The sequence below is a fragment of the Mus caroli genome, unplaced genomic scaffold (genome assembly GCF_978045245.1).
Source record: "Mus caroli unplaced genomic scaffold, Mus_caroli_1 scaffold_9, whole genome shotgun sequence".
NCBI lineage: Eukaryota > Metazoa > Chordata > Mammalia > Rodentia > Muridae > Mus > Mus caroli.
Genome location: NW_028227264.1, coordinates 1,388,110 through 1,412,247, shown reverse-complemented (window position 1 = coordinate 1,412,247; position 24,138 = coordinate 1,388,110). Strand labels below are relative to the sequence as shown.

The 24,138-nt window shown below is 45.5% G+C and overlaps 1 protein-coding gene across 4 annotated transcripts in view; it reads right to left on the bottom strand.

Moving 5' to 3' along the window:
- Positions 1-24,138, bottom strand: part of Mthfd1l (methylenetetrahydrofolate dehydrogenase (NADP+ dependent) 1 like) — a 202,896-nt gene that overhangs the window by 14,171 nt on the left and 164,587 nt on the right. Inside the window, exons 27-28 of one of the 4 annotated variants that reach the window (XM_021173653.2) lie at positions 11,891-12,008; positions 3,726-4,266 (exon numbers count right to left, since the gene is read on the bottom strand). In XM_021173653.2, coding sequence (XP_021029312.1) covers positions 11,919-12,008 — 90 coding nt within the window. In that variant the 3' untranslated portion in view covers positions 3,726-4,266; positions 11,891-11,918. Of the gene's footprint in view, positions 1-3,725; positions 4,267-11,890; positions 12,009-24,138 lie in introns of those variants that run through there. The other 3 variants (XM_021173654.2, XM_085842592.1, XM_085842593.1) reach the window with 3 other exon arrangements.

Genomic DNA, 24,138 nt, shown 5'->3' with positions numbered 1-24,138 from the left:
TCCTGAGCCCAGGAGAGCCTGTATGTTCTCTCACCGTGTCTGTCTCTGCTCTTTGTCTGGTACACATTGTCTCTTCCAGGGCGGGGACTCATCAGGAGACTGACTTAGAGGAGAATTATCAGGACCCAGGCAATTACCGAGGAAGAAAAATTCCTTAATTGTAAGACTTTGCCAAACACACATTCATTAAATGACTCTGCTCTCAAGTGTGCGCACAAATAGACTCAGTCTGGTGGTTTTGAGAAATTGTCTCTTTGCCATCTTTATAGCAAACATGCAAGTGACATGATGCATGCTTGAAAATATTAACTGGCTTTGAACTCTTGAGGTCCTTTTGCATAAGCATAGATGCCCACACAGGGCTACATAAACACATGACATTCATGTTGATGTGCTGGGCAGAGGTCTGCAGCCCTGACAAGCGATGAGAAATATTTAAGTTGAGCTGATTTGTTACATAAACACTGTAACCTCGGGCAAGGGCAGAGTGCTCTTGCTGCTCTCCTCCGAGTTGGATTGTCCCAAAACAGAGATGGAGCACAGGTCCATTTTTGGAACAAATCTGCCTTTAGTCTCATCTTAATCACGAGACGAGTACTCAAGAGGCCCGGCTAGACTGTTGTAGGAAGCCTTACCAGAATCTGATTTTTATAAAAACAAACGCAAAACCTAGAGGGAATCCCTTGACAGGTAGGCGCAAAGCCTTGCTTGTAGATATAGCCTCCGCTCTTTGAGGGAGCTCCTGCTGCCTCCCTTCATGCTTTCTAGAGCCATCTCTGGGGAGCCTTTCCTCAGCCTTCTTTCTTTTATCCTCCAAGCTGTGTTGATGTCTTGTTTGAGTGTCTACCCAGCTCTTGGTGACTTGTTAGACAAGATTTAGAGGTGGGAGGATGGGAGCTATGGAACTCATATGACATATGACCTCATCTCTCCATTGCTGTTAAATGAATCTTTATAAGGAGTCATATAAGTAAGCTAGGAGCTGGGTATGGGCAACAGTGGGAGGCAGGGACAGGAGAATCTCGAGTTGCAGGCTAACCTGGTCTACAGAGTGAGTCCCTATGTCAAACACATGTAAAAGAATTAGACTTGGGGGACTTGGGAGCCTAGGGAAGAAAGCTCGGGGAGGGGGGAATCAGCTGAGTTTCTTTCTCTGAAGGGGAGGGAGGAAGGGACAGGGCTGTAACAGGACCATTTAGCAGGGGTGGCACTGGGCCAGACATTGCTGCCATCAGTGATCCTTCAACCTTTCGCGGGGTATTTACTTAGACCTCCTGTGTGTTTAGTATTGTGCTGGCTCAGTGGTGATGTGAAAGTGGGGGTCAGGTTAATTCTTAATCCTTAGCTTGGAGAATAATTATCTAGTAAATGTGTTAAAAATAAAAATCCCCAGGGGCATATGGACTTCAAAAAGGAGAAGCAAGCTTCATTATCTATCTATCTATCTATCTATCTATCTATCTATCTATCTATCTATCTTCTGTTGGTCTATCTATCCATCTATCTTATCTATCTTTGAGACAGTCTCCCGTAGTCCAGGCTAGCCTTAAACTAGCCGAAGTTGACCTTGAACTCCTGATCCTCCCACCTCTACCTCTTGAGAGCTGGTTTTGTGTGGTGCTGAGGATGGAGCTTGGGGCTTCCTGAATGGGTTGGCAGGCACACTACCAGCTGAGTCACAGCCCCAGAAAAAGCTTCACTTTATAAAAAAAAAAAGGATTTCTCTGGTAATTCTAATAAAGATGGTTTTAGAACCAGCTTTTCTAATGTAATGATTATAAAGCTTGTGTAAATGTAACTATTAGCCCAAAGGTTTTGGGGGAAGGTTCATTACTAACAGTGCAGAAAGATTATCTATATTCACTTACTACATAGGGGGCAAACAGGTTGAATATACAGAGCCTGATTAATTATTGCTGCCTCCTGCAGCAGACCACTGTAGCTAAAACAGAGGACACATAACCTTGGAGTCGGGGAGGCCATGCTAGGTTTGGAGGCTAAGCACTGGACCTGCGGAACTGCCTACCTAAGGCTCAACTAGCACAGAGAAAGGAGAGCAGGAGGCTCCAGATGACAAAGCTGAGATCACAGGTGGGTGATCGAGCTACGGATTTGATTTAGTTTTCACCTTGAAGGTGCAGCTGAAGTCTCCTGATTTGTGACATCTTTTCTTTTTTCCATTTCGGAATTGCATTTAGGAAACTGGCAGGTTATGGACATTTTTCTTAGCTCTTCAACTTGACTCCAAACTGTTTTTCTATATAGGAGATTGGATTAGTTACCTCTTTTGCCCTGGTGACTAAATCACCAAACAAAGGAACCTAAGGAAAAAGAAAGGATTTATTGTGGCTTACAGTTGAAGGAGTCACAGTCCATATAGCAGGAAAGGCATGACTGTAGGCGGCCAACCATATTGGGAGGTGGGGGAGAGCCTGTGACTAAGACACCCTTTTTTTTTTAAAAGATCTATCTATCTATCTATCTATCTATCTATCTATCTATCTATCTATCTATCTATCTATGTGAGTACACTGTAGCTATACAGATGGCTGTGAGCCTTCATGTGGTTGTTGGAAATCAAAGTTTTGGGGTTTTTTTTGGACCTACCTCTGCCCACTCTGGCCCAAAGAAGATTGATTTATTTATTATTATACATAAGTACACTGTAGCTGATTTCAGACATGGCAGAAGAGGGCATCAGATCTTATTACAGGTGGTTGTGAACCATCATGTGGTTGCTGGGATTTGAACTCAGGACCTTCCAAAAAGCAGTCAGTGCTCTTACCCGCTGAACCATCTTGCCAGCTCTGTGACTATGAGCTCACCAGGAGCTGATGTTTTCTGGGTACCTTCTGTAGAGAACTTACCCATCACATGGGTGTAAGTATTGTGAAGACAGGGTAAGTATGAATCTGGAGAGGTGAACTCCCTAAGAAAGGGCAGAGACAAGGAAGGACGCCTTAGAATCGCTAAGCAAAATTACACTCAGGAAAGGCACTGAGTGGGCCTTTTGGCTTTCAAACAGTGTTTTGGAACAAGCAAAACTGTACATAAAGACACATTATGAGCTGAGCAGGGTCACTGGAATGGGCATCGTAAGGGCAGACAGGAAGGATCATGAAGGATGTGCCCCGGGATATTTAGGATATTTATGGTGACAGTTTTACTTATGCTGCTTCGAGAACAATCACTTATTGTTTGTTTCTGAATCCTTGGTTGTGTTTTAAGTTCTACATAATTTTATATTTTTGCAAGGCAGGGAATGGAGGTACAAGGAAGGGTCAAAAAGTAGGGAACAGGTCATAGAACGTTCTCTAGTTTGTGTTCATTTGGGCTAAAGGAAAAACATTTGCCAAACACCTGACCTTTAAGAGGCACTCTTCTACCCCGTGGGACCAGAAAGTTGAATGGCCATTGAGAGTCATTCATGGTGGAAGAGGTTAGGGTTAGGGAAAGAGACTTCACAGAGACCTGGCAGTCATTGTGGATAGGTAGTGCACCTTGTTCCAGGAGACCAGCCAGGCTTCCACAGTCTAGGCTGCCGAGACATTTCTCTCAACACGATTGTCTTCTTGTCATTTATAATGCTCCAAATGCACTTGTAATCTCTGCCACAAATGTGCCAGGTGACAACCCAACGCTTCACAAGGACAGTGACATCAGTGAGTGGCTTTACTAGCTGAACACTGCTAGGGTGGTTTTCTAGAACACATGTTTATTTTCAGTTCAAAGACAAAAACAAATACAGTTTGGCAGCACAGCGCTGGACCGTGCAAGCAGAGGCCTGACATCCCATCCTCAACACAGGTGAGGGAAGGAAGAATGAAAAAGATGAAAGAGAAAACTCCATAGACGGAAGCATTAGCTTTTAGTTCACACTCTTGCAAAGCCCTAGTCCCCATAAAATAAACTTTCTAAAGTATAAGCAGCAGAAATGGTGTAAACACTCTCGGAACCAAGAGTAACTTCACTCCTTCCAGATGTGGCGCAGGTCCTTCTGTTGAACACCGCTTGGCTGGAAACAGAGTTCATCTTGTATGAGGAAGCAGTCTTTGGCCTGTCTCAGGATTTCTCCAGCATTGCATCACAAGATTTCAAAATTCATTTTCTTCTCCAACTGCAGCAAAAAGGCAAGGAGACATTTTTTGTTTGAAGACTCTGAAAAAAAGGGGGTGGGGTCTCAGAGCCAAGTCGCCTTTTCCTCTGGTGTTAAACTCTTACTTATGTCATGGTTTTAAAGGCTGGGATTCTTGTGTGAGCTGTTTTCTGTGTGAGAAATGAGAATTAGGGCAGAGAATTAGGCAGAGCTTCCTGGCCAGTCAGCCTTGTTTATTTAGTGTGCTCCAGTCCAATATCAAAAACTGGTATATCAGGGATGGAGAGATGGTTCAGTGGTTAAGAGCACCTACTGCTCTTCAGAAGGTCCTGAGTTTAAATCCCAGCAACCACATGGTGGCTCACAACCATCTGTAATGGGATCTGATGCCCTCTTCTAGAGTGTCTGAAGACAGCTACAGTGTACTTACATAAAATAAATAAATAAATCTTAAAAAAAAAAATCTGGTATATCACCTGAAGAATGAGACCCAACGTTAGTCTTCTACTCCCCGTCCACACACATGTATAAGCACACATATAAGTGGACCCCCACACAGATACACAGCGAGACTCAGATGTAGTGCTCCACAACCACAAGTCAGCGCTGTCCCTCAAGGCAGCCTCTCCACGCTCCAAGACATTCCACAATTTCTATGGCTTGCAGATTTTGTGCTGTACATTGTGGAAGATCCAGGGACTGTTACAGGTATTAGGGGACAATCTGATTGCCTTAGATTTCTGCTCCTGTTTAATACAGAGAGCATAGAGAGCAAGTTCTAACTTTAAAAATGTATTCATTTATCTTATTTTTATTTTTTTGATAGGGTTTCATTTAACTCAGTTTCTCCTTGAAGTTGCTACATAGTCTAGGCTCTTGTCCCAATCCCCCTGCCTCCACCTCTGAAGCTGTGGGATTACAGACATGCACCACATTCCCAGCTCTCTGCAATCTTTCAGAAAGAGAAAGTGACCAGTCTATATCTGAAAAACAATAACCAAGCAAAACAACCAAGTTCCAGAAGAAAACAGGCTCCCACTCCAGGGAAAACTGTAAATGCCAGTATGCAGCCTTTCATCTGAGTTTACACACGGAGGGATTTATTTGTGGGCCAAAAGAGTTCACTCTGCTAACATCGGGTAGATTTGCCTCCCACAGATAACTGCACAGTCTGGAGACAGGGAGATGCCTGGGCAGTTTAAAGACAGAAGACAGTGATGGAGAGGAGGACAGAACTTCAAATACCCCTCGACATCAGGGTCCAAGTCAGGCAAGTAAACAGAAAACAGAAACACAGTCAGTATAACAATCAGGAATGAAAAGAAAACGTCCCACTAAGAGGGCTGTCTGGTGCAGGTCCTGGCTCTTCACTCAGGGATACAGCAGCCTTCCTGTAGTGACCAGTGAATCCTGAGGAGGGGAAGGTATTGCTGGGCCGAGGGGCTGGTTCTGTGGGCTGGGCTCACCCTCAGTGCTGTGAGAACTTTGAGGTTGCTGAGGTGTGAAATGTAAGATTGGTGGCTAAGCCACTGCCCTTGTGCCCTATGGTTCTGTGTCTAGAAGAGTCTGTGTTTCCGTGCTTCTTTTGTGAAACATGGGATCAATGTTAGCCTGGGCCTGAACTTGCAACCTTCCTGCCTCAGCCTCCCCAAGATGTGGATTACAGACATGCACCACGGCCTCCGCAATGGTCCCGAGTGTATGGAAAGTTTATGGGTTGATAAAACCATGCAAAGTCTAATTAAAGATAAAATGAGAGTGGGGCAACAGCTAAGGTGAAAATGTAAAAATGAATTATTATTAGCTGGACGTGACGGTGCATGCCTTTAATCCCAGCACACAGGATCAAACTCTGTGAGTTTGAGGCCAGCCTGCTACAAATCAAGATTTAGGACAGTCAGGATTGTTATACAGAGAAACCCTGCTTTGAAACGAAAAAAACAAAACAAAACAAAAAACAAACAAACAAAAAATCATTATAAGAATAATATGCCGGGCAGTGGTGGCGCACGCCTTTGATACCAGCACTTGGGAGGCAGAGGCAGGCGGATTTCTGAGTTCGAGACCAGCCTGGTCTACAGAGTGAGTGAGCTCCAGGACAGCCAGGACTACACAGAGAAACCCTGTCTTGAAAAACAACAAAACAACAACAACAAAGAGACTAATATAAGGAGAAACAACCTTGGAAGTTTTCCCATTGGGAACACACTTAAGAAGTATGAAACAAGCCGGGCGTGGTGGCGCACGCCTTTAATCCCAGCACTCGGGAGGCAGAGGCAGGTGGATTTCTGAGTTCGAGGCCAGCCTGGTCTACAAAGTGAGTTCCAGGACAGCCAGGGCTATACAGAGAAACCCTGCCTTGGAAAACAAACAAACAAACAAACAAAAAAAAAAAAAAAAAAAGGAAAGAAGTATGAAACACACAAAGTACTCTGCACCCGTGATGTTGGAGATGGAACCTGGGGCTTTGCTTATGCTGGGCGTGGTCTACTATTGAGCTACATCCCCAGTCCAAAATATTTATGAACTATCCCATTTCAGTAAGTGTATTGTGCCCCGAGGCTCCTCTAAAGGAGGATTAAGAAGCTCAGAGTTGGTACCTAACCTAGATATGGGAGACTTAGTCACAACAGCTATCAGATGCCAGAGAGGACTAAGCAGCAAGGGCTGCTATTTCCTTGGACTCCTGCCTAGAAGGGAAGAGAGTAAGTGTGCGCTTACTTTAGTGGTAGAGCAAAAAGATAAATTTCAAAACCCAAGTCATAGGGCTGAGGTGTTGCCATGGGCTCCCCGTTGCTATAGGAATTGGGGTTGATCAGGTCTGTCCACAGGAAGGAATGCACGTGGCCACCTGACTCAAGAGGAACTTTTGATCAGTAAGTAGCTTGGAAATTCTCTTCCCTAAAGGCATATTAGGGAAGAAGTGAGCTGAGATGGGGTTTCCTTCTATGGGTAGAACTCTAGAAAAGAGACTTCTGGTGAGACACTGGCATCTCCAGTGGGACCACAATGAATCCCAATGCACACTAAACATCACACAGCGGGTTGGAGGGAGGGCAGCCCTGGTTCTTCAGTAAGTTGCTGGACTTTCTTGTATGGATCGTTTGGAGGCTCAGAAATATGATCAAGGTGGAGAACAAGAACCCAGAAGAAGGGGAGCACAGCACCCCTCCCCAGGAAACACAAACACCTCGTGGCAAGAGATTGCAAGCACGGGATGGATTTCATGAGGCCAAACCTTATTTGAAAGATTTCTATTTAGTGACATCCAAAAGAATGAGTCACAGCTCATGCTAACAATAGCAAAAAGAGCTATAGGGAAGTCTTGGGACAAAGAGAGGAGGCTGAGCTCAAGTCCTGGGGACTCCTTGGATCTCACGTTCACATTCAGTCTCCTGATGTCTCCTGGAGGGGAATTGAGGGAGGCAGGAAGGGCAAGAAAGGGGAGGAAGCAAAAGTAGTCATTAGCATCCCTTTGTTCCCAAGAGGGGCACAGGTGCAGTGTCCTCCATGCTCCTGGAAGCATGGTGACTGCTCTGCACTGCAGCCGAGGCTTTGGAATTATCAACCCTGTGTTGCTGTGCCACAAAATTATGACAAGGAAAAGCGTGTTCAGTTCTGACGCTCGAGTGCTGTCCAAGACGAAACGTTTTTATTTATGCACGTTCACCAGCCACAGCCCTCTCTGGATATTCATAGACGTGGTTCTGGACTGCCACTTTGGAGAGTCATGGAAAACAAAAAGTATGTTTATAGGAGCCAAGGAGAGGAGTGGCTATTTGTAAAAAGCTTTTATCTGAGGCCACCAGATCCCTTTTCAATTGTTCCAGCAGGGTCAAATGATGGGTTTTGAACTACTGCCCAGCAAGCCTAGAATGGAGTTTCGTCATTTCACATTTAGTGTTGGATAGATGAGAAACAATGCTATTCAAGTAGAGGCTGAGGTAAGAGGCTGTCCCACCACACTGAAGTCCTTTTTAGACCGAGAGTTGAATACCCAAATACTTACCTTCAGTTATTTAAAAAAACAAAAACAAAAACATATTAACTAGCTGATACCATCTTTTGGAATGGGCCTAAGTTCCTGTAGGGAATGGGGTGTAAGGGCTGTGTCACACTGTGAGCTGGATAATCTGGGTTGGATCTTAGCTTCTGTAGCCATTAGCTGTGCAGTGTGTTGACCTCTCTGGATCTGTTGTTACAGTCCTGAAACACAATGCCTCACTGGCTAGATCTCTCCATGCTAGTTGACTGGTGTGGCAAAACAATACATGCTGGTGGCTAAGAGAGCAGTGCTATGCAGTGGGGATGCAGACTGCCCTCAGCCACCATCCCTCTGAGACCATGTCAGGAGGACCAATCTTCTTGAAGCCTCTGATTTACTGGGGCAACACTCACTGTGCTAGGACTGAGTACAGTATCTGGCATGCCAGAAGACCCCCACAGATCCCTAATCGATTTTAATTATGTAATTTCAGATTCATTTTATTTGTGTGTTCATCCCATCCCATCCCATCCCATCCCATCCCATCCCACCCCATCTCACCCCATCCCATCCCATCCCATCCCATCCCATCCACAAGAGGGCAGCAGACCTTTGAAGTTAGATTACAAGTGTTTTTGAGTCCTTCTAATATGGGTGCTAAGAACCAAACATTGGTCCTCTGTTGAGCTACCTCTCCAGCTCCTTACTTATTTTAGACAGGGTTTGTGTAGCCCAGGGTGACCTAGAACTCAGTACATAGCCAAGGTGATGACCTTGAAATCTTGATCATCTTGCCTCCGCCTCCAAGAGTGCTAGGACTAATACCTTGAGTTCCTGGATTGCTTTATCTTCAGCAAAAATCTGGAAGGATGCTTGCCAGGGAAGACACGGGTGACAAGTCACAAGAAATTTATTTAGGTATATGCATTGGTACAGCATCCCTGACATTACCTCAGTCTTAACCATATTAATGAAAGTATATGACTTACTTGGAGAACAAATGAAAATTGACCAAAAGTCTGGGGAAAATAACGTTCACTAGAGATGACAGATCTGCGCACACCTGTTCTGGAGACAAATGGCAGATGTGCCATTCTTTCCTTTACTTGGAAAGAAATTAGTCAGGGGAAGGTTCAACTTTTGGTCTAAAAGAAACAATACTGTCATTTTACCAAAGGCCTCGCTGGGAGACCAGAGCCACAATAAAAGACCAAGAATAGCACTGTTACCAAAGGTTAAGTTCATGGTCCCTTTGTTCAATACTCATCTGGTTTGCTTCTTGGGGGTTTTCTTTCCCAGGATGATGAAGACAAGCGACATGGCTGTGATTGAGAGTCACAAGAGCTCCCACCTCTCAACAACAAACACACGCAGGCACCGACGCCGTTCTCGTGCATTTCCCACCGTGGTTCAACATGAGCCATTTAACATGAGCCATTTAACATGAGCCATTTACGTGCTCCTCACTAATCTTTTGCACCAGGGCCCAGAGCATCGTTAAATTAATTTAATTTTAAAAATCTTATAGGAAAAAAATCTAAAACCAAAGAAGGAACTTCCCTAAACTTGAAACAGTGAGAAGACTTGCCATATGACTCAATAATGTCCTTGCTTTGCAAGCACGAGGATCTGAGTTCGGTTCCCAGAACCTACAGACAAAAATTTCCAAGATATAGTGCTATGTGTTTGTAATCCTGGGGCTGTGGAGGTGGAGATAGGAGGAACCCTGGGACTCCCTGGCCCTTAGTCTACTTAGCTTAACGAGCTGCAGGTCAGTAGGAGACCCTACCTAAAATCAACAATAGCAAAACTACATAACTCCCGAAGCGATCTCAGAGGCTGTCCTCTCATTTGCACATGCATGAGCTTCCCTAAACCCCATAAAACTGTTAGCTGCAACCGAAGGAAAAGAACTTCCACATCCCACTTAGGGTCCCAACACACAGGTGTTGAAGCATATTTAGGTCAAAGAAACCCACCCAAAGGCCCAGAACAGGGTTTGATGCCAAGAAGCCCCGTTCTGGACTAAGGGATGAAATTGAACGTTTGGGCCGGGGGATGGAGACTGGACTTTGGGAATACAGTGAGGACATATTGATCTATGGGATGTAAACGGAGCTCCAAGCCGTCACAACCTCTGTCTATGAGCTGCAGGCAGGAAGATTAGTATCACTTTCTTGATACAGACAGCCAGGGCAGAAGCCAGCAGGTAGTGGCCGCTTCAACACCTTGGGACAGACAGCAGCACAGCCCACAGCCCTCTGCTCTCAGTGATGGAAAAATCTTAGAATAAAAGTCTGCCTTCTTGCCGGGCGTGGTGGCGCACACCTTTAATCCCAGCACTTGGGAGGCAGAGGCAGGTGGATTTCTGAGTTTGAGGCCAGCCTGGTCTACAGAGTGAGTTCCAGGACAGCCAGTGCGACACAGAGAAACCCTATCTCAAAAAACCAAAAAAAAAAAAAAAAAAAAAAGTCTGCCTTCTTAACCTGAGGGGGCCAGAGTCCAGAAAGGGTTCTAATACCCTATGTCTCTAGGGAGACCCGTGCCCATCTGTATTAGTCCTTCCAGAGGCAGAAGAGCCCCAACCCCAGTCAAGAGCTGAATTATGTCCCCCAAAGTTATGTAGGAGCACTATCCCCGGGCACCTGTGATAGTGATTGACTGTATTGGAAACAGGGTCTTTGGCAGAATAATCAAGATGTCTTTAAAGTCTGTGGTGGTGGTACATGTCTTTAATCTCAGCACTAGAGAGGCAGAGGCAGGTGGGCCTCTGAGTTTGAGACCAGCCTGGTCTACAAAGTGAGTTCTGGGTGTACACAGAGAAACCTTGTCTGTCCCCCTCACCCCCAAAGTCTTAGAGAGCCTGAATCTGATGTGTCTGGGGTCCTTAGAAGAGGACAAAGTGCTAGGTGTGGTGGTGGGTACTTGTAAGCCTAGCACTTGGGAGGGTGAGGCAGGAGGATCAGGAGTTCAAGACCAGCCTGAGCTATTTAGTGAGTTCTCATCTCAAAAACCCAAATCTCTCTGAAAACAACCGGCAGTTGCACCACATACACACACAAACTAAAAAGAACAAGAGAAAGCCTCAGGAAGCCAGGGGCACAGGAGAAAGTCAGTGACCAAAGAGGCAGAGATGGTAGGGACACACCTATACAGTGGTGACTATGCGGTGACATCCCTCAGAGGGCATAGGATGCTTGCTCAACCGATACCTTGACCCTGAACTTCCAGCTTCCAGGACAAGAAGACACAGCACTGTTCTAACCCACCCAGTTCATGGTACTTTGTTATGGCAGCCCTGGGAAATGAACCCAAGATTTCCCTAACACAACTGTAACTCTGTACCCAGATGTGGGGTAAGAAAGTAGGAAGTCAGTCTTTTTTTTTTTTTTGAGACAGGGTTTCTCTGTGTAGCCCTGGCTGTTCTAGAACTCACTCTGTAGACCACGCTAGCCTCGGACTTAGAAATCCACCTGCCTCTGCCTCCCAAGTACTGGGACTAAAGGCGTGCGCCACCACGCCCGGCGGAAGTCAGTCTTAAACGAAGGCAGACACCAGCTTTTGCTACAATCAGAGGCGCTCTGCTCAAGTTCACATTCATGATCCAACTTCTATAGGATTCACTCCAGGTACACAGAGGGCATGCCTACGCTTAGGAGGGGTCCCAAGTCACAGGCAGCTATTAGGTATGACTGTGTAGTGACCTAGGAACAATTTACTTGTTTGATTGCATTTATAACAAACCCAAGAAAAAAACGACATAAGACATCATTTAAGTTGACAACAAGACCCAAATCACGGTAGCTCACCTGGCCCAGTTCTGTGAGTCTCATTCCGTTAGAACAAGCCTTTAACTTGCTCTGTTTCTGTGTCAAGGTCTATATCATAAAAGCAGGGTCGGGTGGGCAGTCCTGGCATTGTGCTCATCTGAAAGAGAAAACAAAACATTGCACATGAGCAAAGTTCACGAGGTGATTAATCACGGCATGATCCACTAGCCATAAACCAACCACGTAATTCGTGACAGCCACATATAACATTCCGTTATGGACACAGGCGGCCCTGTCAGTTTGCCCCCTGCCTTCACACTCTGCAAAGAAATCACATACAGACAGAAAGCACGTCACCCCACCCCTCACCCCCAAATGTAGCTTCTTCATATTCCCTGTGGTCCCACAGGCACACAGCAGCCACCAGTGATTTTCAGAGCTTCTCTTCCTATTCCAATTTGCATTACAGAGCCCAAAACCAGCCCCTGTGGCTGGGCCAGAGCTGCCTCCTCACCAAGACCATGCAGGTATTTCTGTCAAAGCAAAAGCCTGCAAACTGTACTAGAGGCTGGGCACAGTGCAAGCTTGCCCTTTAGCTAGCAGGCACCTGGCTTTACCTTCCATCAGGAACTCCTGTGTTGACTGATGCTTTGCACTGGGCATTCTCTCTCTCTCTCTCTCCTTCTCTCTCTCCCTCAAACGATTTATTTATTATTATATGTAAGTATAGTGTAGCTGTCTTTAGATACCCCAGAAGAGGGTGTCAGATTTCATTGCGGGTGAATGTGAGCCACCATGTGGTTGCTGGGATTTGAATTCAGGACATTCGGAAGAGCAGTCAGTGCTCTTAACCACTGAGCCATCTCTTCAGCCCCTGCCCCCATTTTCCTTCCTTAACAACCTTGAAGAGGCATTTATATGCTTTCCATGGCACATGGGGGAGGTGGTGAGATCTAGGGATGGTAAGTTATACTGTCAAGGTTGCTAAGGTACTAAGTACCACACAGCTTTTGGACTTTGCTCGACATGTTACATGGTGCTCTGTGTATTTTACATGGATGACAGCCAGTTTCAGTCCTTCCAGTGCCCTCTGACGTAGACACTTTCTTTCATCTGACTTTATAGATTTTTAATTTTTGTTGTTGTTGTTGTATGTGGGTTGCCAGGAGCTGTTTTATTTTCCCAAATAGAGTTTCATGTGGCCCAAGCTGACCTTGAACTCCTGATCATCCTGTGACTATCTCCCAAGTCCTCAGATCAGGTCTATGTTCAGCAAGGTGAGAGGACATTGAGTTATCAAGGGAAGAACTCTTGGCCATGGCTAGCGGAGGGCAGAATCTGGTTCTTTACTGTTTTGCTGAACCGAGGCCTTCAGTGCTGTCATTTTGTCCCCTGTGGCAGAAGACCCCAGTGTATCAAGAAAGCACGCAGGTTACCATATTAATACACTGTCCCAGGATCTGTGCGGGAAGTCTCAGGATTCAGGGTCTCCTGCGGTTATTTTAACAGGCACCCATCTACCGGTCCCATCTGTCTGTCCATCAGGCAGAGGTGATAGCTGGTTTCTGGCTCTTCAGAGGCCAGATTGACTTCTGTGTCATGCAGAAACCTTGCTGGTCCCCAGACACTCTTCATAAGACGGCCTGCAGAGTGGCTCTGCTTCTTCCCATCCCACAATTCTCTGCAGAGAACTACTAAGGTGGAATGTGGTTCTTACCCCGTGCTGCCCTCTCTCACTCCTGTCTCTGCTTATGGACTCTCCTCACTCAGCCAGGGCTGTGGAGCAGCAGCAGCAGCAGCAGCAGCCCAGGAGCCTGGTGGGAACTCAGAGCCATAGGTCTGCTGGATGGGAGCCTGGGACCACAGCAAGCCCCCAGTGACACAGATGCACAGCATGGCTTAGAAACCATGTTTCACATGGTGCCTATGGTCCTTCCTTGTGACTCCTTCATCTCAGAAGAGCCTAATACCTTAGTGCCATAATCTCATAATAATCTCCTTTATATGCTGGCCAGGTGGGGCACCCATGGGCCCCCCTGCAGTTCTCACTGACCACTCTGCCCTGTTGGTCCTAGAGTGTGGAGGCTGAAGCAGGGTAAGGAGAAGGCCCAGCACGTGGTGCTATGTAGATAGGACTACAGTGTAGGAGTATCACGGCTACAATGGCCTCTGAGCACAGACGGGAATAAGGCCCCCTTTGTCACACACGAGTGGGCAATGACACCCTGGATCTCAAACAATGAACTAAATGTAAACTGTGGCACCTGACTTAGTGGCTGGGGCTCTGCTATATTTTAAAGGTTGCTTTCTTAAAAGGCAGGCTCCTAGCACGGGATCAAAGTTTCTCTGGTTACTACTGTGTTACTCTATTGAAAGGAGAGTGGACATGTGTCTTCTAAATTCGGTCACAGTATTGGGACATAAAACTAGCCAAGATATTAAGCGTCAGGAAGTGAGAGATGTCTTTCTTCCACTTTCAGCTTATTTAAGTAGGAGAGACATGTGTGGAATGGCAAAATTACCACATTCCTTCCCAGCGATGCAGCAATCGCTTCTGAGACTACTTATTTGGTATAAGGGACAGCAGACCAGAACCCACAGGTGGCTCTGTAGAGCAAGAGCTTCCCTGCTGAGGAAGAGTGATATGGAGTTATGGTAACCAAGACTGCGACATTCATACCAACTTCTCCACCAGTAACAAACGGCCATCAGGGCGCAGCTCCTAGACTAGATTCCATACAGCCCTACAGAAGAAAGGGCGACTGGGAATTGACCTCTGGCCACAGGCCCGGGGTCAGTGGGGCTCTGTGCTAATTGTGTGCTGTCCCACTTAAAATAAACAAGGAGCCATTAAATCTCTGGGCGTGCCATGCCACATTAATAGATTCTTGTGCAAAGGTCGAAGGAAAAAAAAAAGCTTTTTGTCTTCAAGACCCTGATTTTTTTTTTTTTTTTTGAGACAGGGCTTCTCTGTGTAGCCCTGGCTGTCCTGGAACTCACTTTGTAGACCAGGCTGGCCTTGAACTCAGAAATCCGCCTGCCTCTGCCTCCCGAGTGCTGTGATTAAAGGCGTGCGCCACCACGACCGGCTCAAGAACCTGATTTTAACTACGACTAATCTCCCAGATTTTTCTGGACCACAAGGAACCACACTTTCTATCAACAATGTTTAGAAACATATGTGAGGGCTGGTGGGATGGCTCAGTGGTAAAGGCGCTTGCTGCTAAGTCTGAGGACCTGGGTGACTCATGGCTGTCTATAACTCCAGTTCCAGGGGATCTAATGCCTGCTTCTGGTCTCCATGGATATCGGTAGGTACATGGTACACAGTCATACATGCAGAGAAGACATGTACATAATAAAAATACTCAAAGAACTCCCCAGCCCCACCCCGTGCCAGCTAACAATTGCCCAAGGCACAGAAAACCCCTTGGCAGATGAACCTAGCGAGGCTTCAGCAGAGACTGCACTCTGCTCTATGCACAAACATGAGGGAGAAACCACATGAGTTATCATCTCCTGGGTGCTGGGATTACACATGGGCACCCCCACGTGTGGCCTCCTGTTTCACACGCCCAATTCTGGAATTTGATTTTTGGGGAGATTATAAATTTAAATTAGTAACTCGGGGGTGGGGTGCTTTCTAAATAAGGGAAGTAGAGCGACAGGAACAATTTGCCACAGGCCTGTTCTGTATATAAGTCCAATGGGCTCACTCCTTGGCAAATATGATCTATTAGGGAAAAAGATAAGCTGTTGAGAAACAGGAGGGCATCCCTGCTCAGAGACAGACCAGGGAAGGAACTTCTACTTTATAGTTTTAGTCTTGATTACTTTTCAAATTTAATGGCTGTTTAAGAATGGGAGGCAGAGGCAGGTGGATTTCTGAGTTCGAGGCCAGCCTGGTCTACAGAGTGAGTTCCAGGACAGCCAGAGAAACCCTGTCTCGAAAAACCAAAAAGAAAAAAAAAAGAAAAGAAAGAAAGAAACAAATTTTTTGCTGGGTGTGGTGGCACATGACTTTAATCCCAGCACTGGGGAGGCAGAGGCAGGTGGATTTCTGAGTTCGAGGCCAGCCTGGTCTACAAAGTGAGTTCCAGGACAGCCAGGGCTATACAGAGAAACCCTGTCTCGAAAAAACCCAACCCTCCCAAAAAAGAAAAAAAATAGTGTACACAACACTATTAGGTTGTACACAACCTACACATTGAATTAAACTTTTCCGGGCTGGGGATGTGGCTCAGTGGCAGAGTGCTTCCCTGGCTAGCATCCTTGAGGCCCTGGGTTTGACTGCCCCTCCCTCAATCACCCCTACACACAACCTTTTTGGGAAGCTGAAGGAGTTATAATTATTAGGGCTGCAATGCTGCTTTGCCAACTTAGCAAAACCTAAGCACGAACGTTCTGAAGCAAGGCCACTCCACGAACGAGCTAACTGCTCCTTCGTTGCTCATGTGCTGGATCTGATCATTCCTCAAGAGATACACAGAGATCTCCAGTATACAAAGGTAAGCCATTTACATGTGACTCTTCCCATGGACCCCGGGATCGCTACAGAGACCCCTTTGGCCTTTCCCTATGCCACCATGGGCACCACTCCTGAACTTCTCAGAGCCCTGAGGTAGGCAGAGGCTGACAGCCTTTCCTCCATCCGTCTCTAGATGCAGACATAGACGCCATGATGCTCACTACGGTTGTATCATGTTGCTGGCAACAGCCAGGAGGATCTAGTACCTTGACTAGACTGTCCGTTCACCTAGAGCCAAGGTACTAAGTGAATGGATTGTCTGAGGGGTGGGCAACTATGGGAACCAGATCAGGACTTCTGCGTCACATGGCCCTTGAGCAGTCAGCTCACTCAGCCTTCACTAGTCATAAGTACAGTGTCACAGTGTCTACATTATGGACATAATTTTGAAGTAAGATGAACTAAGGTAAGAGCAGGGCCCAGTTAGGCATTCAGGACACAGTACTTTGTTATTTTATTACTTGTGTTGAAATAAGAAATGAGCAGCAACAGAGACAGCCCAGCAGGTAGAAAAGTACCTGCTTTGCTGTGCAGGCCCTGATGACTTAAGTTTTATCCCTGGGCCATGTGAAGGTAAGGGAGAAATGACTCCTTCAGGTTGACCTCTTACCTCCACATCATGTCATAACACGTGTGGTCCTTATCATCTCTGTCTCCTCCCTCTCTCTCACACACATGCACATACACACACATGACAATAAGACTGCTACTTATATCAGAGACAGAAATAAGAAAAGCAGAAGGAAAACTGGTCCATGACTGCATTTCTTTTCCAGGGACAAATAGGGCTTATTGATTTTGAGATATTCCTGGAAATTTTTCTTGCGTTGCCAGCTATCTAAAGGTCACCCTCAGCAGAAGATATAGCTCCAAACTCCTTAATTTTTATAGTTTCGAGTTACCACAGTCAAATCTTACAATAAACTCAAGAGCCAAGATACAAAATATCTAAGGCAATGGGGACAGCCCTGACCAAGACAGCCCTGCAGAAATGGAATTATAAACCAGACGAAGCGGGTCCTAAACTGAGTTGCCTGCTGTCAGCACACCCTTCGTGGGTCCTTCCTGTCATTTGGCACTGAACTCAGTCACCAGCCATTTGATCTGCAAGTGGCATGCCCTGAGACCCTCCGCCAGCTCTAGGGACACAAACTGACTTAATAACTGGTTTCTGAGGAGTGCCTCAGAACAGAGATAACAGAGTAACAGAGATAGATCTTTTTGGTAACCAAATCACCAACCATCCTGTTTGGGGAGGGGAGAGCAGGAGCTGGAAGGAAGGAAGGAAGGAAGGAAGGAAGGAAGGAAGGAAGGAAGGGTGAGGACATTGTTTCTGCTGGGAAGTTTACTATTTCCCCCCTGCTGCGCTGAACTTAGGGCCTCACACATGCCAGGCAAGCACTGTACCAGAGAGCCACAGCTCCTGAGCAGTTTAAGCTCTCTCTCTTTTTCCCCCTCCCCCTCCCCCCCTTGTCTTTCTCCTCTGTCCTCTAGACTGATGCAAAGCTCCTCTGTGGAGATTTAAAAAGCTGCTCAGTCTTAACAGATTTAACAGGAGGATAGAGAGAGGGTCCATAGTATTGAATCATCCTTGATGCTCTGCATGCTCATGGAGTTGAGGGTGTGTGTGTGTGTGTGTGTGTGTGTGTGTAGACGAAGAGAAAGAAAGAAAGCTGGGAGTACCCAGAGCATGTCTACCAACTGGAAGCTTGGCTAGCCAACACATGCTGGATCAGAACCATCTATGGCCCCTCTTAACTATGTCAAAGATGAAGGAGGTCTACATTACCTTGCAGCCTTCTTTTTTTTTTTTTTTTCCAAGACAAGGTGTCTCTGTATAGCCCTGGCTGTCCTGGAACTCACTCTGTAGACCAGGCTGGCCTCGAACTCAGAAATCTGCCTGCCTCTGCCTTCTGAGTGCTGAGATTAAAGGCGTGTGCCACCACGCCCGGCTTGCAGCCTTCTTTCTAAGGTACCAGTCTGGGTCTGGGATTGATTTACTTGCTCTGTACCTAATTTTTAAATAGATATAGGATCTTACTATCTAGCCCAGGCTAGCTTTGAACTCACAGTCCTTGGCCTTGGCCTCCTCAGGATGGGAGGACAGCAGTCTTTCTATCATCCCCAGTCCTTGTACCTCATAGGGGGAAATGCCAACACGTTTTTCCCCACGGTACATTAACTTTCTTCAGATTCTTGGCTGAAAAATACCTCAATGATTTGCTTGCATAAAGCTAGGCCCAATGCTTACTCTCTGTTCCTGATGCCTGCCGATCCAGATGTAGAGCTCTCAGCTCCTTCTCCAGCACCATGTCTGCTTGCATGGTGCCATGATTCCCACCATAACGATAATGGACAAACCCCTAAAACTGTAAGCCAGCCCCAATTCAATGCTGTCCTTCATAAGAGTTGCTGTAGTCATGGTGTCTCTTCACAACAATGAAACCCTAAGACATCTTCCTCTTCCTCTACTTACTCTGCTTTGCAGATTCAGGTTTTATCTTCTGCTTTCTAACATAGAAGAGGAGGATCAAGCACTCCACATGCCCCATGACTGGTCTCTTGTGTCTTTAACTACAGAACTACCTTAGGTCAGAATTGATTAGGATATGCAAATATGTACAGCAAAGCCATCTTGCATATCAATCATGTCCCCTTGTACCTCTTCTGTCTCTGAGTTAACATGTTTTCTGGGAGGCCAAAGGTCATCACCCCTTCCCATCCCCCCACTCCTGCTCCAACACTGTTTTGTGTGCAAACTATATGCATGCAGAGGCCAGATGTCTGCTTCAGGTTTCTTTTTCAATCTCTCTCCATCTTGTTTTTTGAGACAGGCTTTCTCCGACACCTGCAAGCATGCTAATTTGACTTGCCTAGCTGCCCAGGAATCAATTCCTCATCTCTGGCCTCTTCAGTGCTTGGATTAAGCTCATGTGTGGCTTTAATGTTTAATGATTAGGCTTCACTGAGCCATCTCTCCAGTCCTCCAACCCACCTCTTAATGCATTCAAGAAAAAGATGAATTTTCATTGGCGCCATCCATCCTTGGCATCACCCTGTAGGGTTATTAAAACAATCCCCATAGTGGGCCCTTCCTGTTCCACAATCAATAGAAATTTTCTGTTCTCTGAGTTTCCATTTCCTTGACCCAGATTGTGGCGGACATGCTCATGATGACCCCAGTTGGCCCCAGCCTTTGATGGAGGCTGACTGGTGTCTAACCAATAGCATAGATCACATGCAATGGGATACCACCCTTTATAACAGTCAACAGAAAGTCTTTCTTGCTGGCTTTCAGGAACTAAACTGGAACAAAGAAGCCAACTAGCAAAAAAATCCAACCTGTTTCCTCTAGGACTCAAGGGTGGCTGGCAGCCAGAAAAAACTGGGTGAGGATTCTGTGAATAACCCAGGAGCATAAAAAAGGACCCCAGGCCACAGATGAGGTCCTGCCCCCAGCTGACGCCAATACTGAGGCTGTAAGCAGAGAAGGCAGCCAGGCTGGGTTCAGAGTTCCAGGCTATGGCTACCATCGACTCTTGCTGCCTTAACTACTTACTCTGTGGCCATCTGTTAACAGCAGAAGAGAAACATATTTTACTCATCATCTCCTTTAGCATCATTTTGAGGGCTCAAAGGCTTACATTAATGATTAGAACATTGATAGATAGTTTGGCTGGACATGAAGATATATGTAAGTGTTTTGTTTTTTCCTGAGTGTGAAGACGATGCTCTTTTGTAGTCTGTCTTCCTCACTGCTCTTGAGAGGTGCATGCCACTGTGATTTTATTCTCCTGTAACAGCTTTAGTATTCTCTGGCCAGTGTTCCTTAGTATTTCATGATAAGGTATCTTAAAGACTAGAGGGGGATTATTTCATTCAGACTTCCATCCCTCCCCTCTAGTTTCAACTGCCTATTTGGAATTTTAATTATTTGAATACTAGGTTTACTAGACTGTCCTTCTAATATGGATTTTTTTTTTTAAAGCTGGGTCATTCACTAAATGTAGACTAGGCTGACCTTGAACATGGACTAATCCTCCTGCTTTAGCCTCCCGAGTGCTTCCTGTAATTTGCTTGCAAACCCAACTGCATCATCAACAGTTTTATTGGGTAAACTAGGCATGTAATACACTGCATGCACTCGAATATAAAGGTAAGGTTCACTAGTGTGTAAACAAACTGGTACTGGGATGGAGATGCAGATCAATGGTAGACTAGTTCCTTAGCATGCTCAAGACCTTAGGTTTGCATCCTAGTACACACAATAAGACAAACAGCTGCTAGGAACACTCATATGTACAGTCTTTACACTGGTCTAGACTTCATTCTTTTTGTAAGTAAGTAAAAAGGATGAAATGGTATAGTCATATGGTAGGTATATATTTGTGATTTTATTTTGTTTTCAATGCTAGAGGTTGAACCTGGGGTCTCATACAAGTCAGGCAATAACAATACATCCAAGCCCCACCCCACTCCTTTTCTACATGCTAAAAAAACAAAACAAAACAAAACAAAAACCAAGAATCTACCAACTGTTTCCCAGGTGGCTTGTACTACTACTGCTATCAGCAGAGTCTGGGAGTTCCCGTTTCTACATCCTCACTAGCATTTGGTATAATGAGTCTTTTTAGATTGTAGACATTCTCTCTAGGTATGGTGTGCATGCCTTTAGTCCCAGCACTCAGGAGGCAGAGGCAAGCAGATCTCTGTGAGTTCAAGGCCAACCAAGTAGAATATCAAGTTCTAGAACAGGTAAAACTACATAGTAAGATCTTGTATCAACACAACAAATTTAAAAAATGTTTAGAAAGTCTCAAAGGTACATAGAGAAATCCACTGTTGTTATGATTTGTATTTCTTGATTCAGTTTTTTTTTTTGTTTTTGTTTTCGGTTTTTTGTTTGTTTGTTTTGTTTTGTTTTTCGAGACAGGGTTTCTCTGTGCAGCCCTGGCTGTCCTGGAACTCACTCTGTAGACCAGGTTGGTGTCGAACTCAGAAATCTGCCTGCCTCTGCCTCCCAAGTGCTGGGATTAAAGGTGTGCTGAATTGCTTTTCTTAACTATTACTAATAGTAAACATTTTAATGTAGAAAAACTAGACCTGAAGGGGTTATGGAGAGAAACTGAAGCTTAGCCCGATGTGGCAAGGCTAGAGTCCCTGAAGACAGGACAGGAAGTCATGGGTAAAGACACAGTCTCAGTTGCAATGGAGATTCTAGCACTGACCACCAAGAACAGGAGAGGTGTGGAGTGGAGCTAGCCTACCTTATAAGATAAATTGTTCATGTTACAGACAGCAGAGCCAGGGAAGAAGAGCTGCCCAGGATCTTTGGAGTCTGGAAGACTGTGAATCCATCCCATACATTAGATGTTAGACACTGAGCTACAAGTTGGAGCTATACTATTGGATTTTGGATTTGCATAACTGAACATTCTTTTTTTTTTTTTTTTTTTTTTTTTTTGGGTTTTCGAGACAGGGTTTCTCTGTGTAGCCCTGGCTGTCCTGGAACTCACTTTGTAGACCAGGCTGGCCTCGAACTCAGAAATCCGCCTGCCTCTGCCTCCCGAGTGCTGGGATTAAAGGCGTGCGCCACCACGCCCGGCGTGTATAACTGAACATTCTTATGTACTGGTTTTCCCCACTTGGAGTAGGAGGGCATTTACCTGTTTTTCATTTTATATGGACTCTCAGTTAAAGAAACTTTGGATACTTTAAAGATAAATCAAACTTTTAGAGTGTTTGAATTTTTAAAATACCGTGAACATTTAAAGCTATATTATATATTGTACACGCAATCTTGGAGATAAACAAGAAAAGAAAAGCTATCGCTTAATAGTGATCTTTGTGTGTGTGTGTTAAGTTCACAAAGGATGGACTTTTAGCATCTAATGTTCTCTGTCACCTTGACACAAATGTAGTGTCACCTGGGAGGAGAAAACTCGACTGAACAGATCAGACTAGTCTGTGGCCATATTTGTGAGGCATTTTCTTAATTGATTATCAAAGTAGGAGGGCCTGACCCACTTTGGCAGATGCCATTCCTAGGCAAGTTGGCTTGGGATATAGAAGAAAGATAACTGACCAAGCCAGAGCGGGGTTTGGGGGAAGGGGTGGGGTGGGATGAGGTGGGGGAGCTCGTGAGTAATGCTTCTCTACAGTCTCTGCTTCAGCTCTTGCCTTGACTCCCTTCAATGATTGACTGTGACGAAGAAGTATAATCTGAAACAAGCCCTTTTTCCCCCAGGTTGCTTAAAAGCTCTTTAAGGGAGGAAGAGATAGATGGCTTAGAGATTAAAAGCACCTGTTGCTCTTTCAGAAGCCCAGGGTTTGATTCTCAATATGACACCGTGGCAAATAGCTATGTATAACTCAAGGTCCAGAGGATCTGACACCCTTTTCTAGCCTCCACAGGCACCAAACACAAGAGATACCAACAGGCAAGACACCCATAGCCATAAAAATAGAATAAAAGGGTGGTGATATGCCAAGCCTTCAATCCCAGCACAGAGGTAAGGGCATCTGGCAGGCCTGGTCTACAGAACCTAGTCTATAGAGAAACCCTGCCTCAAAAAACAAAAAGAAACAAAGGAAAGCACTATCAACAAGAAATAAGACAACCACTTCCAAAGGTTCTCACTGCACTAAGTTCTACTTCCTTTAATTCCAGAATAGCTGTCCTTACGAGAGAGATGGCTGGTGAGTACAGGCTCTCACTGAAGCATGTCTGGTTTCCAAATACTTGGAGACTCCTAAGATGTCTTTTCATCTTGATTTCTCATTCAATTCCACAGTGAACATACTTGGTGTGATCTGAATCCTTTAAAATCTACTGAGACCAATCTTGTGGCCCAGACCATAGCCAGTCTTGGAGTCTTGGCAAATGCTCTATGTACATTTGCAATGGTTTTGTGCTCTGCTGCTGTTGGACGGAGTGTTCTAGACCTGCCAATTAGGTCAAGTGCAACTGTAGTATTAGTCAAGCCTTTATTGATTTTAGTCTTTTTCACCCCCCTGGGGGACTTGTCTATTTTCCTTCATGCTCCCTGTAATGGTTTGGATATGCTTGGCCCAGGGAGTGGCACTATTAGGAGGTATGGCCTTATTGGAGTAGATGTGACCTTGTTGGAGTAGGTGTGTCACTGTGGGCGTGGGCCAGGAAGCCAGTATTCTGCTAAACAGCCTTCAGATGAAGATGCAGAACTCTTGGCTCCTCCTGCACCATGCCTGCCTGGACACTGCCATGCTCCCACCTTGATGATAACAGACTGAACTTCTGAACCTGTAAGCCAGCCCCAAATAAATTTTGTCTTTATAAGACTTGCCTTGGTCATGGTGTCTGTTCACAGCAGTAAGACCTTAAGACACCCTCACCCCCATTTCATGTATACTGAGAATGTTATTTTATCAACAAGCTCAAGATTGTTTATGTCTGTTGACAAAAATGCCACTTTAGTTAAGAAATATTTTTGTATTGTGTTTCTGATTTGTGTGTATGTGTTATGCATGTAACAGTGCATGTGTGGATGTCAGGAGCTGGCCCTCACCGTCCACGGTCTTTGAGTCGCTGTCTTTGGTGTGCACTGCCGTGTGAGACAGGGCAGGTGTCCCACAAGCTTCTGGCGAGTCTCCTTGTTTCCACTCTCCGTCTCACTGTCAGAACACTCAGATTACAGACACATACTGTGTCCAGGCTTAAATGAGCTTTGGGGTTTGAACTCGGACTTCCACACTTATGTGGGCAACACCTTACCCACTG